Genomic DNA, 16614 nt, shown 5'->3' on the forward strand with positions numbered 1-16614 from the left:
AATATCATCCATGAGAAACTCTTTTAGAGTCCTCTCCCACTCTTCACTTTGATTAGCTTACCTCTTGTCTGTGTTCGTCTAACTTTATGCTACATATGGCACACTGTATGGTAAGTATTTACACATATATTTTCCTATCTGGAGTTGAGCTCCCTGTAGGTAGAGACTGTGAGGATTTTTTGTTTGTTTGTTTTGTTATTTCTTTTAATTGAATTATAGTTGACATACAAAATTATTTTAGTTTCAGGTGTACAACATAGTAGTTCAATATTTTTTACATTACAGAATGATCACCATAATAAATCCAGTTACCATCTGTCACCTTACAAAGTTATTACAATATTATCGATTATATTACCTACACTGTGCTTTACATCCCCATGACTTACTTTGTAACCGAACGTTTGTGTCTCTTAATCCTCTTCACCTATTTTGCCTGTTCCCTCTATTCCCCAACTGCCTACCCTCTGGCAACTACCAGTTTGCTCTCAGTTTCTATGAGTCTGTTTCTGTTTTGCTTTGTTTGTCACATTTTTTTGATTCTACATAAAAGTGACATCATATGGTATTTGTCTTTCTCTGACTTATTTTTCACTTAGTATAATTTCCTCTAGGTCCATATGTGTTGCTGCAAATGGCAAGATTTCATTCTTTTTTATGGCTGAGTAATATTCCATTGTGTGCATATACCACATCTTCTTTATTTGTTTATCTATAGATGGACACTTTGGTTGCTTTCATATCATGGCTGTTGTAAATAATGCTGCAATGAACATGGGCTACACGTAATTTTTCAAATTGGTGTTTTCATTTTCTTTGGATAAATAACTGGAAGTGGGATTGCTGGATCATATAATGCTTCCATTTTTAATTTTTTGAGAACCCTCCATAGTGGCTGCACCAATTTCTATGCCCTGCAACAGTGCACTAGTATTCCCTTTTCTCCACATCCTCACCAACACTTGTTATTTCTTCTTTTTGATAATAGCTATTCTGACAGGTGTGAGTGGTATATCATTGTGATTTCAATTTGCATTTCCCTCATGGTTAATGATATTGAGCATCTTTTCATGTGCCCATTATATGAATTATCTATATTTTTTTTAGGAGAAAATGTCTGTTTAGGTCCTCACCCATTTTTAAATCTGATTGTTGTGTTAATATTGAGTTGAAATGAATTCTTTATATATTTTGGATTTCAACCCCTTATCAAATATATTATTTGCAGATATTTTCACCCATTCAGTAGGTCCTCATTTAATTTTGTTGATGGTTCCTTTGCTGTGCATAAACTTTTTAGTTTGATGTAGTATCATTCTTTTTTTTTTTTTTTTTTTTTTTTTGCTTTTGTTGCCCCTGCCTGAAATGACATATCTAAAGAATATTGCTCAGACTGATGTCAAATGATTGCTGCCTATGTTTTCTTCTAGGAGTTTTTTGATTTCAGGTCTTACATTTAAGTCTTTAATCTACTTCGAGTTTATTTTTATATATGGTGTAAGAAAGTCCAGTTTTCTTTGTATGTAGTTGTCCAGTTTTCCAACACCATTTATTGAAGGGACTGGCCTTTCTCAATTGTATTTTTTGCCTCCTTTGTTGCAGATTAATTGACTGTTTACATATGGGTTTATTTCTAGGTCTCTATTCTGTGACTGTTTTTGTGCCCATACCATACTGTTTTGATTATTTTACTGTTGTAGTATATTTTGAAATCAAGGAGCATGATATCTCCAACTTTATTCTTCTTCCTCAAGATCGTTTTGGCTATTTGTGGTCTTTTTTGGTTCAATACAAATTTAAAGATTATTTGTTCTAATTCTGTGAAGTATGCCATTGGAATTTTGATAGGGATTGCTTTGGATCCATAGATTGCTTTGGGTAGCATGGACATTTTAACAATATTCTTCCAATCTATAAGCATAATACATGCTTCCATTTATTTGTGTTGTTTTCAGTTTCTTTCATTAATGTCTTATAGTTTTTGGAGTACAGGTCTTTTACCCCCTTGGTTAAATTTATTTCTAGATATTTTTTTTGATGAAATTATGAATGGGATTGTTTTTTTAATTTCTCTTTCTTGTAGTTTATTCTCAGTGTATAGAAATGCAACAGATGTCTGTCTATTAATTTTGTATTCTGCAACTTTACTAAATTCTAATAATTTTTTGGTGGAGTCTTTAGGATTTTCTGCATACATCACCTGCAAATAGTGACAGTTATACATCTTCCTTTCTAGGATGGATGTCTTTTTTTCCTTGCCTAATTGCTGTGGCTGGGACTTCCAATGCTATGTTGAATAAAAGTGGCAAGAGTGGGCATCATTGTTTTGTTCCTGATCTTAGAGGAAAAGCTTTCAGCTTTTCACCATTGAGTGTGATATTAGCTGTGGGTTTGTCATATACGGCCTTAATTATGTTGAAGTACATTCCTTTTATACCCATTTTCTTGAGATTTTTTTTTAATCATAAATGGATGTTGAATTTTGTTAAATACTTTCTGCATCTATTGAAATGACCATGTGATTTTATCCTTTGTTTTATTAATGTGGTTTATCACATTGATTGATATGCAAATGTTGAACCATCTTCCCGTTCCTGGAATAAATCCCACTTGATCATAGTGTGTGATCCTTTTACTCTGTTGTGGAATTTGGTTTGCTTATATTTGCAAGGGAAGGTGGTTTGTATGTTTTTATCTATGTTTATTAGGATTCAGCATGTAATTTTCGTTTTTTGTAATGTCTTGTCTGGTTTTGGTATTAGCGTAATGCTGGCCTTATAAAATGAGTTTGGAAGCACACTTTCATCTTCAGTTTTTGGATTAATTTGAGAAGAACAGGTATTAACTTTTTAAATGTTTGGTAGCATTCATCTTTGAAGCTGTCTTGGACTTTTGTTTGTTGGGAGATTTTTGATTACTGATCCTATTTCATTGCTAGTAATTGGTATATTCAGATTTTCTATTTCTTCATAATTTAGTTTTGGAACTTTATACATTTCTAGGAATTTATCCATTTCTTCTAGGTTGCCCAATTTGTTGGTGTATAATTGTTCAAAGTCTCTAATGATCCTTTGTATTTTTGTGGTGTCGTTTGTAACTTCTCTTTCATTTCTAATTTTATTTGGGCCCTCTCTCTTTTTTTCTTGATGAATCAAGCTAGAGGTTTATCAATTTTTCTTCCCCAAAGAATCAGCTTTATTGATTTTTAATTTTTTTTTAGTGTCTATTTCATTTATTTCTGCTCTAAGTTTTATTATTTCCTTCCTTCTACTAACTTTGGGCTTTGTTTGTTCTTCTTTTTCTGGTTTCTTTAGATAAGAAATTAGATTGTTTGAGATTTTTCTTGTTTCTTGGAGTGGTCTTGTGTTGCTGTGAATGTCCCTCTTAGGACTGCTTTTGATGTGCTGTATCCCATAGGTTTTGGGAAGTTGTGTTTCTATTTTCATTTGTCTCAAGGTAGTTTTTGATTTTTCCCTTTGATTTCTTTATTGACCCATTGGTTGTTTTCCTGTTGTTATTTTAACACACCCAGACTATATTTAACCACAATGCCTGCAACCTAGTAGGAATTCAAGAAATGTTTGCAAGTTGGTTGAATTAGAATTCAAATTTAAACTATTCTAAGCTGGAAGAATCATCCAAATGAAGAGAATAAATCTCCATAAAGTACTTCAACTATTACTATTGGTGAATTGCTACACTTATATTTTGCTTTGATAGTATTTACTTTGGGTAGATGAAAAATGAACTTTTGAGATTATTTTCTCATTTCCGGTGATAGAGTTGTATTAGTTGTTAAAGTTTATTTCCGAGGGAGCCAGTGAAAGTGGGAATATAGGCAATGACTAGAGAAAAGGTGAATGAGCATCAAACCTAAGGCATTTATTATATATACTGAATGACAGCAGACATAGATGGAAGAAGCTATTAATTTGTGACTTTCTACAGAAGTGCCCAGAAAATTTTGTATGCAACATCTCTGAAATAGGTAAGGAGAGGAAATGGAGAGAAAGCAGTATTTCTAGGATGATAACTAGGTGGACACTTGCTGAGGTGGTAAGGGAATTGGTTGTGAGTTAGAACTGTTTTTTCAAAAGGTGATTCAAGGATTAGACAATTAAGGAATTTACATTTATAGAGCAAAAGAATAGCTAAAAGCAGAGAGGAGCACTAGTTGGGTCTCAAGAGTCAAGTGCTCAGAAAGGACTCGCAGAAAGAGTGTGATGACTGAATATTTTAAAGCTATAGAAAGCCTTTTGAATATTATAAATTAGAATTTAAATTTTAAATACACAAATTACAATTGAAATATTTTCACACTCTAGAAATGATCAATTATGTACATAAGCAAGCTGTGATTGCTGGACAAAAGCAGGAAGAGTAAAAGAAAGGGATATACTGCTAGCAAAGAAAAGGTAGGCCAAAAGCTAGGCCCCAAGGGAATGTTGTATAGTAAGGAAAATCTTATACTTTATTTTTGAATGGAGAATAGTCTGAGGGAACAGAGGACTTTTCGCTAATAAGACAGGATACTATTTTCTAATTTGTTGCAGAATTGCCTCCATAAATTCAGCTGTCTAAAACATTACATTATCTTCTTTCCCAAACTTCTGCATTCTCTCTGTTAATGGCATTGTTACCCTACCTGCCTCTCAGGCTCCAGATCTGTCACTTTGTACTCCTCCTCTGGCCACACTTTTCCACATACGCGCCCTCTTGTCCTGTTTCCTCTCTTTCTGCAGTGTCATTTGCACCTTCCCTTTTCGTTATCGCTGCCCTAGTTCAGAACCCCTTCTTCTCCCATGAACCCCTTCAGTCACATGCATCTTGGTCTCTCTCCTTTCTGTTTCTTCCTTCTGTTATTTTATCCTATACACTGCTGACAGGATAATTTTTCTAAGCACAGTACTGATTATTAACAACTCTCCTAGATGAATATCTTTAATAGCCTCCCCAAAAACCCCTCCCAGTTTTTTATGGAGTAAGTCTTAGAATTTTTAGAATGACATTTGAGGCCTAATCTTTTCTTTCAATCTAATTTCTCCTTCCTCCTCAGGTATCCTGCTGGCTGCATTCTAATGAAACACATAGTTCTTCCAAACAAACTCATCTTTTCCTATGTCCATGCCGTTGCTGACACTTGTCTCTCTAACTGGATTATATATTTTCCCCTGTCATGGGTTCCACGTGAACTTTAAATCTTCGTTTAAAAGAAGCATTTTTTTCATTTCTTTTTAGTTCTCCCCAGATGAACTGAATTTTCCCCACAGTGCTTCTATAGTCATTGTTCCTTTATAATAGTGCTAATGACATTACTCACTTAAAGCAGTGGAATGATTATGATTCGATAATTCTCTGTGGTTGTAAAAAGCCTGTTATGCCAAACCATCTGTTCAGAAAACTGCGTATAGACAAGGCAGAAGCCATTCGCTTCATTGCATGGGTTAGCTGACTTCTTTTCTGGGATACCTTCACTCTCAAATTATCTTACTTTTAAACCCCAAAGTAACTCCCTGTGTTGGCGGGCAGATTTTTAGTACAGTTACTTTAAGTTTATTTTAGTACGATTCTTTTTTAAGAATTCAGGAGGGAAACATGATTAATATTTCTTTGAAAGTTACCTAACAATTCATTTCTCATCAAAAGTCGTGCCTAGAAATGTGCCGAAAAATCACTAAATGCTCTTTCGGAGAATGCAAGTAGTCATGCTCCTTCTCTAAATGGTATTGAACTCAATTGTTGCAGTCAATAAAAGAATTTTTTCATGAGTCTTCAGTAATGAGCCCCCTCGCATCTAATTGTACATTTTTGTTTGTTTCAAACCAGATGGTGTATTGAATAAAGGGTCTCTTTTGCTTGTCAGGTTATGGTGGAGAATTCAGATTTTACTCCCTCACAAGTGGGGTGTCTCTTCACATTCCTTGCCCGGCAGCTTGCAAAGCCTGATAATACCTTGTTTGTAAACAGAACCCTCTTTGATCAGGTGAGTATCTTTAACAATGAGAGCTAAATTGTCTTTATTCTATTACTGTTCATAGAAAAGTTCACTGGATTCCATGGTTTCTTAATAGGCTATAGGATATGTGTTGTATCATGGAGAAGCCTGTTAAGGTTTTGATTTGGGTCTAATTTAGTTTTTTTTCAATGATGTGTCTAGGCAGTATGATTTTGTCTAGTAATTTGATATCATAGGAGTATGGTTTGTTGAGATTAGTTTATAGAGATTCTGTTCTCTTGATTATTCTTTTGCTCCAAGTTGCCTAGATTTCTTTGCTCAAGAATTTTCCAGTTTAAGAATCACCAACCTCATTGGTAGTAAGACTACTGTGTTGATCATCTGGAGGAGGGATTACTTTTAGAAAATCTGAATTTACTTACAGATGTTTGACTGTGAATGTCATCTCCTAATCCCAGTTATATTGCTCCTATGTATCCACATGTGGCAATGAAATTACTTTTTTACCTGCAGATAAGTGCTAATGATGAACATTCATTGAGCCCTTCATAGTGCCAGGTTGCATGCCAGAATTTTATGTTTATGTATTAACTCGGTGTTCCCAATAGCTCTGAAATTGGTATAGTTGTTTTCTCATTTTGCAGATGAGGAAAATAAAGCCTGAAGAGGTGAAAGTCATGTGTTATTAATGTGTTATTATTACAAATAAATGTTAGTAGGGTTAAAATTCAAATTTAAGTGGCCCGACTCTAAAGTTCATGATTCGCTTGGTCCATAGTATCAGGGATCTTAAAGTTAAGGTATGTAGATGACACTGCCTTCTAGTTATGTTTCTAAACATAAAGTAAAGATGTGTGTAAGGTACATATTAAATTGTAGCATACCTGACTCTTCTGTGTCATGTACTATGGCCACTCGGTTGAGAAGTTGCCATATACCTATGGTACTTGTTATGGCCGAGTGTCGATGAATGGGTGACACAGAAGGGATGGTAGTTTTCATTGTGACAGTGTTATGGTGCGCATGCTGGAATCCAATAAAAAATACTTTTTCTTTGACCAGGTCCTTGAATTCCTCTGTAGTCCTGACGATGATTCCCGACACTCTGAAAGACAGCAGGTATGAACTCTTAGAACTCCTTTTTTGCTAGAGAGCAGGAAAGACCACTGAGTGAGCCAGAAAGAACTCTTCTGTGCTAGATTTCATGAGGCATAAGGGGAAAGTGACTTGTGCCAAACCTTAATACTAACTAGGTAGTGGAAACCAGAAAATAGTGTGGATGGTTGTTAGAAGTACATATGTAAGGAGCTTATATCAAACTAAATTCCTAGGCAGGCTGGACCTGTCTTGCATTTAGCCTGATACCAAAAAGAACAATTCCTAGCTGAAATTCCTAGCTGAGAAAACCATTCCTAGCTGCTGTGGCCTTGAACCAGAAAGGCTGCAGGATCCTGAGCAATGAGGCACTCAACTTTCGGGGAGTTCTCTCTAGCCCCACTGCATTAGGGCTAACTATTTCTGGAGACTAAAACCCACCTTTCCCTCCACTAACCACTATGAGATAGTGTCTGTTTGATTGCCACTTGCCACTTCCTTGAGGGTCCCTTCTAAGAGTAGGATTCTTTAAAAGTTTACCCATGATATTGTGAGCACTGAGAAAGTCAACCCATTTAAAATCAATAGCCAGATTTTTGTTAGGTAAGCTACAAAAATTAAGTACTTTGAGAGCTATATTGATTTTTTATGGTAGTAGTACATAGCTGGGAGGTTGAGAATCAGATAAAAAACATAGGATAGCAACCAGTGACTCCTTACTCTGCACAGCTGTGGCCCAGTGACTGCTGCAGACTACATCAGGGAAGAGAACAGCTGCTAAAATTGTAGTTATCTCTTAGATTATATTGAATACAATTAGTAATGTGGACCTCTCTATTTTGCCCCTAATTCTCTGTTGTCAGGAAAAGTGGGTCATGATTTGCATGGTGTTGCTATATAAAATGATTAAAACTGTTTATATAAATATCTAAATTTAACAGAAATAAAAACCAAATCTAACTGTAAAAGCCAAGCCTTGAAAAATAATTATTGTATAGTAATATTCTATTATTGGGAGGCCCCTTTGAGATTAGTTTCTTTTTCTATTCATTTTAGGAATATAGAAAACTGACAAAGTTGTTCAAAGTCGAAACTTAGAACCCATTTTTTTCCTTTCTAATACAGCACTCTTTCCCTTGTACAAATTGTTATATATCAGAATTCATTTATGCGATATTTTTTAGTGTTTTCTGGTGGAATGTTGATAAAAGTTTAACTACTGGCACCTCAGTTCTAATATGAATGTTGGTTGATACTTTCATTTATGTACATGAATAAGATGAAAGTGCAACAATGAAAGCATGTCAAAATGTCACTCATTCATCAGTGAAGTGACTTCTTTGCTGAATCAGATAATAGTTTTTTTATATTAAAAAAATAATTCCTTCATTTTTTTGTGCTATTCACAGTGTAATGACTGCCACATACACACTTTTAAGTTTGATTGCCTTATTAATACCATCTCCCTCACTTTCTTAACCAAGGATTAGCAAACTTTTTCTGTAAAGGGCCAAAGAGTAAATATTTTAGGCTTCGTGGGCCACATATTCGTGACTGTCACATATCCTTTGTTTGTTTTACAACCTTTTAAAAATGTGAAAAGCCGTGAAAAACTAGCATTTGCTAGTTTCCATGGTGTAAGTACTCCCACCATGGCTGATTTCAGCCTACCAACATGATGTCACTGAACAAAGTGTTAGAAAGAGATGCACAGTACCACACCCTTATGTAATAGTTCCACCATACAGATACAGTTATAGAAACTAACCTCATGAGGATACACAGTAAAATGTAGTAAAATAGTTGGCAAGTGGTGAGTTTTGAGTATTAATTATCTTCATTTTTAATTTAATTTATTTAACTATAAGTTTATATAATTTAATTTATAATAATGGCTGTGTTTAACAGCTGACTTACAGAATTCCTGAAAATGTAACAGTCAGCTCTAGTGAGTTGGTAAGATTGGCTTTGGCAATGGCATTTCTATTATGTTACTCCCTACTGAGGCTTCCATCTGATGTGGTTGACTCCGTAGTTGTTCTACATAACAGTATGTAGTCCTACTCAAAATGAATTAATTTAGGGTTATGAAGTTCAAATAGGTTTTATTTCTTTTCTGCCTTTTTTTTTTTTAAATTTGAAAGTAATCAATTTCCCATGTTAGAAAAATACTTTGTCAGATGGTTTCCTGGAGTTCTAAAAATGGTCCTGTTTCTCTGGATCTAGAACTTAAATGCAAAAGAGAGCTTTCTCGTATTGTTCTGATGACTACATAACAATTCTATTGTATTTTGAGGTTTACTTTAAAATACATGAATAAATGAATCTGTCACAACATCCTAGTCACCTTTTTCATTTAGGTACTTAGTGTGTTAAAATTATTTATATGAACCCCAATTTTTTCTTTGTTTTTTATTGTGATAAAATATATATACCATAAAATTAGTCACTTTAACCATTTTAAATGTATAATTCAGGGGCATTAAGTATATTATCATTGTTGTACAACCATCACCAACATCCATCTCCAGAACTTTATCTTCCCAAACAAAATCTGTACCCATTAAACAATAACTCGTCATTACCTCCTCCCCCAACCCCTGGCAACAACCATTCCACTTTCTGTCTCCATGAATTTGACTACTTTAGGTACCTCATATAAGTGGAATCATACAGCATTTTGTGTGTGTGTGACTGGCTTATTCAATTTGCATAATACTTTTAAGGTTAATCCATGTTGTCAGCATATGTCAGAATTTCTCTCCTTTTTGAAGGTTAATAATATTTCATTATATGTATATACTCTATTTTGTTTATCTATTCATCCATTGATGGGCATTTGGGTTGTTTCCACTTTTTGGCTCTTGCAAATAATGCTATTGTGAAAACCCCCCCATTTTAATTAGAAATAATAACATGTAAACATAGATATTACCTATGGACCATAAGACAAAGAACCGTGAGAACCGTAGGACATAAAAGTACTAGACAAAAATTCACTTCTTGAAAGAATATATATGGACATTTTTAGTTTATTGGAGGATCAATTAGATATTTAACAAGGCTTTATTTGCAAACACTGTGGCATTCCTTCCATGTTTGAAAAATAGTCATTTATCTGTTTGTAAGATTTAGATACAATATGATCAACCCTATCTATAATGACAGTCTAACCCATCTCATATGTGAAAGCCAAGCCAAAAACATCAGCAAGTGTTTAAGACAAAAGGAAAAAGTTATGGCTGAATGGACTCTTAAAGATCTAGTAAATAAAAGTAGATTCCAAGGTGTTTTTGCTCATTACTTTTAAATGTTCAGGTCCTTTTAGAATTGCTGCAGGCTGGAGGCATAGTTCAATTTGAAGAAAGTCGGCTCATTCGTATGGCAGAAAAAGCAGAATTGTAAGTCATTTTGAAACCATATATTAGTTAATAAAACTATTAAATTACGTTTCTCTAACTTGAAGCCCAGTTTACTTATGTATCGCCATTTTTTCTAATTAAGAAAAGCTATGCAAATAACAACGAAAAAACCTAAGTGTGAAAGTTTTTGCCTCTCAAGTCTAGAAATTAGTTAAATTTGCAGAAATTAACGATGAGTAAATTTAAAGTGTTTGTACATTTGTTTTAGTAAAAAATAAATTAACGGTCTTACGATTTATTATTTTAGTTACTTTTTTACTTACAATTCCCATGTTATTTAATAGATGTTTGGCAGTTGTTTATGTATATATTATAAACAATACAGAATTTAACATAGCAAATAAGGTGCTATTTGTTAGCACTACTATTTATCTAGTTTGTTGAATATTTCATTTGACATTTAATTCTGAACTAGAAACATCAAATAATTAATTGACATCTAATATATTACATATTTTTATGTGACACATTGTTGTTTTAACATTTATTTTCTACCCAGCTTTGAAATATATTATAAACATAGTATTCAACATATTAAAGCTATATTTAGAGGAATAAAAGATATTCATCCCCTAGATACTGTAACTTCATTTAGCCTTAGAAATAACATTTACTATATTTGTTTTTCTTAATACTAACTTCTATGTCTGAGCAAACTTTTTGAAACAATAGGTTAATAACCACTTGCCTGTTTGATACACTGAAGTTTTTCCTTTTATGTTCTAGCTATCAAATTTGTGAATTTATGTATGAACGAGAACACCAGTATGACAAAATTATTGATTGCTATTTACGTGACCCACTAAGAGAGGTGAGTTAAGAGCCTACTTACCCTTTTTTCTTACTCATTCCCTCCCTCCATTGAGTAGAAATAACTATTCAGTAAGTATAACTGTTCAGAAGAAATATTTAGACATGTGTTTGCTGATTCATTTCATTTATTCAGTAGGTTTTTATTGAGTGCCTGTTAGCAAAGAATACAGTGATAATTAAAACGGATATAGTTTCTGCAATTTTAGAACTTACAGTCTAGTGGTAGAGACAGACAGAAACCAAATATATGATTATAAATTGTGATGAGCACTAGAGAAGAGAAACTAGATGTTACATTAGAGGATAATGGGGGAACTGCCATATGCAGAGCAGCCAGGGAAGGAATCTCAGAGGAAGTGACAAATAAACTGACTTTGGAATTTAGGAAGTCAGTCAAGCAGAGAGCAACAGAAAAGTGTTCAGGATTAGGGAACTGTTTATGCAGAGGTCCCGAGGTGGAGGAGAATTTTGACACATTTAGAGAACTGAATAGAGATCACATAAATGAAGATCAGTATAAGTAGAGCACAATAGACAAGGGCAAGAGTGATTTGAGGTGAAATTGGGAATGTGAACAGGGACCACCAAACACAAAAGTATGATATTCCCTCATTAGATTAATGAAAATGAGACCAACATTAACTGGAACAAAGTTGCAACTTTTAAGAGTCTACCCTAAACTTTTAAACAATTACTTTTTCTCTTTAATGTCAGTTTTCCACAAATCAGTTGTTTCCAAAAGGTTTTCCATCTCCAAATGATAGATATTTACCAACACTGGTACAGATAGTAAAGGGTACAGGTAGTAAAGAGTGACCATAGATTGCTTGAGTGAATTAAGGAATAAATTACATTGTCTTGTGCTCCTTAGGAAGAAGTCTTTAACTACATTCACAACATCTTATCTATCCCTGGACACAGTGCAGAGGAGAAGCAGTCTGTGTGGCAGAAAGCAATGGATCATATTGAGGTGCTGATTCAACAAAACTTTTTAAACTTCCTCCTTTGTATAGACATCTCCCGAATTAAGCTATGCTAGCTAAGCAATGGCAAGTGTCAGTCATATTATTAAGGTGATTTCCTTGCTGATTAATATCTTTTTCAGATAATTTATTTCACCTCATATTTATATTCATAAAGCCTATGTCATGTACAATTTATTATATCATGAATTCTGAAAATAACCCACATTCAATCAGCTGGTTGACAAACTGGGATTTAGTAGTTTTTTACAGCAGTCTTAGAATGATTCTGAGAGTACTCCTGGTCTCTTTCACCAATACATAATGAGAGCCATCCCCCACCAATCACCCAATGGAATTTTAGAAACATTTCTGCAATGAGTTTTTCTCTCATGTATTTCCCTTCCTTCTGTAAAAGGATAATGATTCTGATTTTGTTTATGCATGCTGTTTTATAAGAATTCAAGAGCTGACATTGAAACAAAAAGTTCTTTTTAAAAAACATACTTCTAGATGCCAGAATGGAGAGACTAATAATGTGTGATAAATAGGTGATTAGAATGCATCTCAGGCTGCCCAATTATTTTCATATTGTATTTTTAAATTTTGTTTTATGAGTCACTGATTATTGAAAAATGCTGTGACAAAAGGTGCTGAGGTAATCCTGGTTTTGGATATAACATTAATATCCAAAAAGTTTATTTCTTCTTCCTTATAGTAAGGATCCAGGTGATGGGGTAACTTCTGGTGATGGGTTTAGAGATGCAGTGAAAGATATGATTATTCAGCATGTTTTAAATTTTTTTAGTACATATTAAAATGATAAGAAAGGATGAGTTCTGAAACTCAGAAAACATTTTGTATGACGTGAACACTTTGTTCTAGTTTCTGATGGTTGTAAAGTTTAGAAAGATGAGAAAAGTGAACAACATCTTATGTGAAACACCTGGTGTGAAAGAGGTAAAGTCAGTCATCAAATGTGTGTTCTGAAACAATTTCTACACTTTCATCTATAGGATTGAGAATATATATATACACATACACACATATATATATGTTATTTAATGTTATGATATTTCTGCTAGCGACAAGATGAATGTATCTTGATGAAAGAACCCAAGAAAACCTTCTCCTATTTTGAGTTGTATCTTCTTTTCTTTAATCATTTTGCATTCTTTTTCCTTTCATCATCCCCTTTAAGTCTCCATAGTTACATTATGGCTCATTCTTCATTTTACTTCATCTGCATTATGCGGTGGTTTGAGCACATGGACTCCAGACATCCAAAAATGAAGCTATGTCTCTTTGCATAATGTGAAACGTGATGAATTAATCAATGAGCAAACAAATTACTCAGCAGAAAACTCATACTGGAGAGAAGTTTTTTTGCTGCACGACAGTTATTTCTGCTGACTGTTTTCCTCACATCTGCACATTCTTTTCACCTTGAACTTTTTAATAACTCTTAAGACCGTAAATACAAATATATAGACTTTCGGTTGAAGGACTTCTGTGGCTTCAGTAATGTATATTAAATCCACATTAAGTAGGTAGGGGCAAAAGTCCTTATAATAAAGCTTCCTGACAGTATACTCAGTGTATAGATTAGTGGTCTTTAATACTTTTGGGATTAATGACCTCTTTTGAGAATCTAATGGAGGATTTGGACCTGTGCCCTCATAATGTCCATGCGTACAGATACATAACTTTGTTTACAATTTCAGGGATTCACAGACCTCTGAAAAGCCATTCTTAGTTGGGGTCTGTGGAGTCCAGATAAAAAAATCACCAGTTAAGATGTTTTTTCCAATCTGGACAAAACATGTTCCATTAGATTTTTTAAAATATTTATTATTGTGAAATATAAAAAATGTCCAAAAAGTGCATGAAGCAAATGTACAGTTTAATAAAACATTAAAAAGCAAACATTCCAGGCCCAGACCAAAAAAGTTTTTTTCAGTACCCCAGACTTCCCATGTATTCTTTCCTCATCACTGTCTTCTGCCTCCCATGATATACCTATTATTCTGGTTTTTCTGATAATCTCTTGCCTTTCTACTACTGTTACTGCATATGCCTACATCCCTACAAATTTTATTTCTATTTTGCTTGTTTTTGAACTTCATGTAAATGAAGTTATACTCTGTATTTTTTTTTCCTTAATATTTTGAGGAGTTTGTACTTTTTGTTGTATGTATCTGTGGTTCATTTTTATTATTGTATAGTATTCCTTTTTACGAGTATATTATAGTTTATCCATTCTACTATTAGTGAACATTTCACTTTCTAGTTTTCGACTATTAAAAATAGTCCATTCATAATCATTCTTTGATATGTATCTGAGTACAGCCACATGCTTTTCTCTAGGCCAGTGGTTCTCATTTTGATCCCCAGTCCAGCATTATAATGTCAGCTGAGAACTTGGTAGAAATGTAGTTTCAGTCTTCAATTTAGACCTTCTGAATTAGAAACTCTGGGAGTAGGACCCAGCAATATGTTTTAATAAGCTCTCAAAGTGGTTTTGAGGCATGCTAACATTTGATAATCTCTGTTCAGGTTCTGTGATTGCCAGTTAATTGGGATAAATATCAAACTTCACCAGATGCTGGCATTAAATGAGATTTTCCATTGGCTCTACATCCTTGCTAGATTTAAAAATTTTGCCACTAGTGGACATGTAATGATATTTCATTGTTTTAAATTTGCATATCCTAGTTACTAACAAGATTGACAGACTTTTCATGTTTATTGGTCATTTAAATTATCTTTCTGTGATGTGCCTATTCAAGTCTTTTGCACGTTTTTCTATTATAATGTCTCTTGTACTTAGTGATTTTGTAGGAGCTTTTTATGTATTCCTGGATGTTAGTCTTTTTTCAGTGATGCATGTTGTGACTATCTTATTCCATTCTATGGCTTTTTTTCTATAAGTTTTTTTTTTAAGTAGTCAAAATAATCATTTTTTTCCTTCTACACTAAAGAAGTCTCATTATTGTCAAAAAGCTTTCTTCCCCCCCCCCCACTTTAAATCTTAGGTCCACCTGAAAGCAATTTTCTCATAATGAACGAGGTGGGAGACCAATTAATTTTTTAAAATATTGGTGCCCAATTTTTCCAGCACAGTTATTTTAAAGGTTGTCTTTCCCCATTGCTCAGAAGTGCTACTTTGTCATAAGTATATCAAGGATCTATATGCTTAGTCTGTGTTTTTGGGCCCTCTTCTGTTTTGTTGGTCTATTGTCTCTGCATCAGTACCACAGAAGTATTTTAAATATCATTATTTTATGATAAATCTTGTTATCTTTATGAGAGTATTGACTATTTGGGACCCTTTGTACTTCCAAATAGATTTTAGAACCAGCTTGTCAAGTTCCACAAAAAAAAATTTTTAACTTTATTATTTTGACAGGGATTACATTGAATCTGTCAATCATTTTGAATGTTGACATCTTTACAAAATTGAGTCTTCCAATCTATGACCATCTGTTAGTTTTCTTAAGAAAGAATTTTATCACCTTTTCTCCCTTATTCTATTGTTGTGGTAAATTTTATTGCTATTAAACCAGCCCTGAATTCTATAGATAAATAAATACAACTTGATCCTGGTATATTATCCTTTTTACATATTATTTGATTTTGTTTTTATTTAGGATGTTTGTATCAATGTTCATGATTAATTTCTGTAGTTTTTCTTTCCTATATTGTCTTACTGGGTTTTAGTATCAGAATTTTACTGGCCTTATCCAATGAGTTGAAGAAGTTTCCTTTTTTCTGTTCTCTTTAAGAGGTTAATTAATGTTGAAATTTTTCTTCCTTAAATGGTTGCCAGAAGTTACCAATGAATAATCGATTTGAGTCTAGAGTTTTCTATATCGAAAGGTTTTTGACTATTCAGTTTCTTTATTGGTCAAAAATGAATGCAGGTTTTCTATTTAAGTCAGTTTTTTAATTATATAATTTTAAAAATTTATCCATCATGTCTTTTCGAGTTCTCGACATAAATTAATTCACTGTAGTTTCTTATCTATGTAATATCTTCGGATCAGTAGTAATGTCCCACTTTTCGTTGCAATATTGATTAGTTGTGCTTTCTCTGTTTCGAGGCGTAGTCTGTGAAAGCAGTATAAACCACAGTTATTTGTGTCATCTCATTATTAATTTACAAATACTAACATATTATTAGATATACCATGAATTTTGCAGTCACACTAACTTACCTAATTTTTATTTGATAATATCATGTTGATCTATATACGTTCTTTGCATTTTATGTAAAAGAGAGTTTCAAGAAATAAAGCGTAGCCAGTAGTGTCTAGGAAAGTTTAAGGAGAAGACAAATTGGAAGTCTGAGATTCAACAGAAATAG

At 33.5% G+C, this 16614-nt stretch overlaps 1 protein-coding gene across 7 annotated transcripts in view; it reads left to right on the forward strand.

The window, feature by feature from the left end:
* The window catches only part of VPS8 (VPS8 subunit of CORVET complex), a 230538-nt gene that overhangs the window by 118219 nt on the left and 95705 nt on the right, over window positions 1–16614 (forward strand). For all 7 annotated transcript variants that reach the window (XM_016159713.2, XM_016159714.2, XM_016159708.2 and 4 more), the window contains 5 exons: window positions 5864–5983; window positions 7019–7075; window positions 10370–10452; window positions 11200–11284; window positions 12158–12256. In XM_016159713.2, the coding sequence (XP_016015199.2) occupies window positions 5864–5983; window positions 7019–7075; window positions 10370–10452; window positions 11200–11284; window positions 12158–12256 (444 nt within the window). The remainder of the gene's footprint in view (window positions 1–5863; window positions 5984–7018; window positions 7076–10369; window positions 10453–11199; window positions 11285–12157; window positions 12257–16614) is intronic.

This window comes from Rousettus aegyptiacus, unplaced genomic scaffold (genome assembly GCF_014176215.1).
Source record: "Rousettus aegyptiacus isolate mRouAeg1 unplaced genomic scaffold, mRouAeg1.p scaffold_m13_p_4, whole genome shotgun sequence".
Classification (NCBI taxonomy): Eukaryota; Metazoa; Chordata; class Mammalia; order Chiroptera; family Pteropodidae; genus Rousettus; species Rousettus aegyptiacus.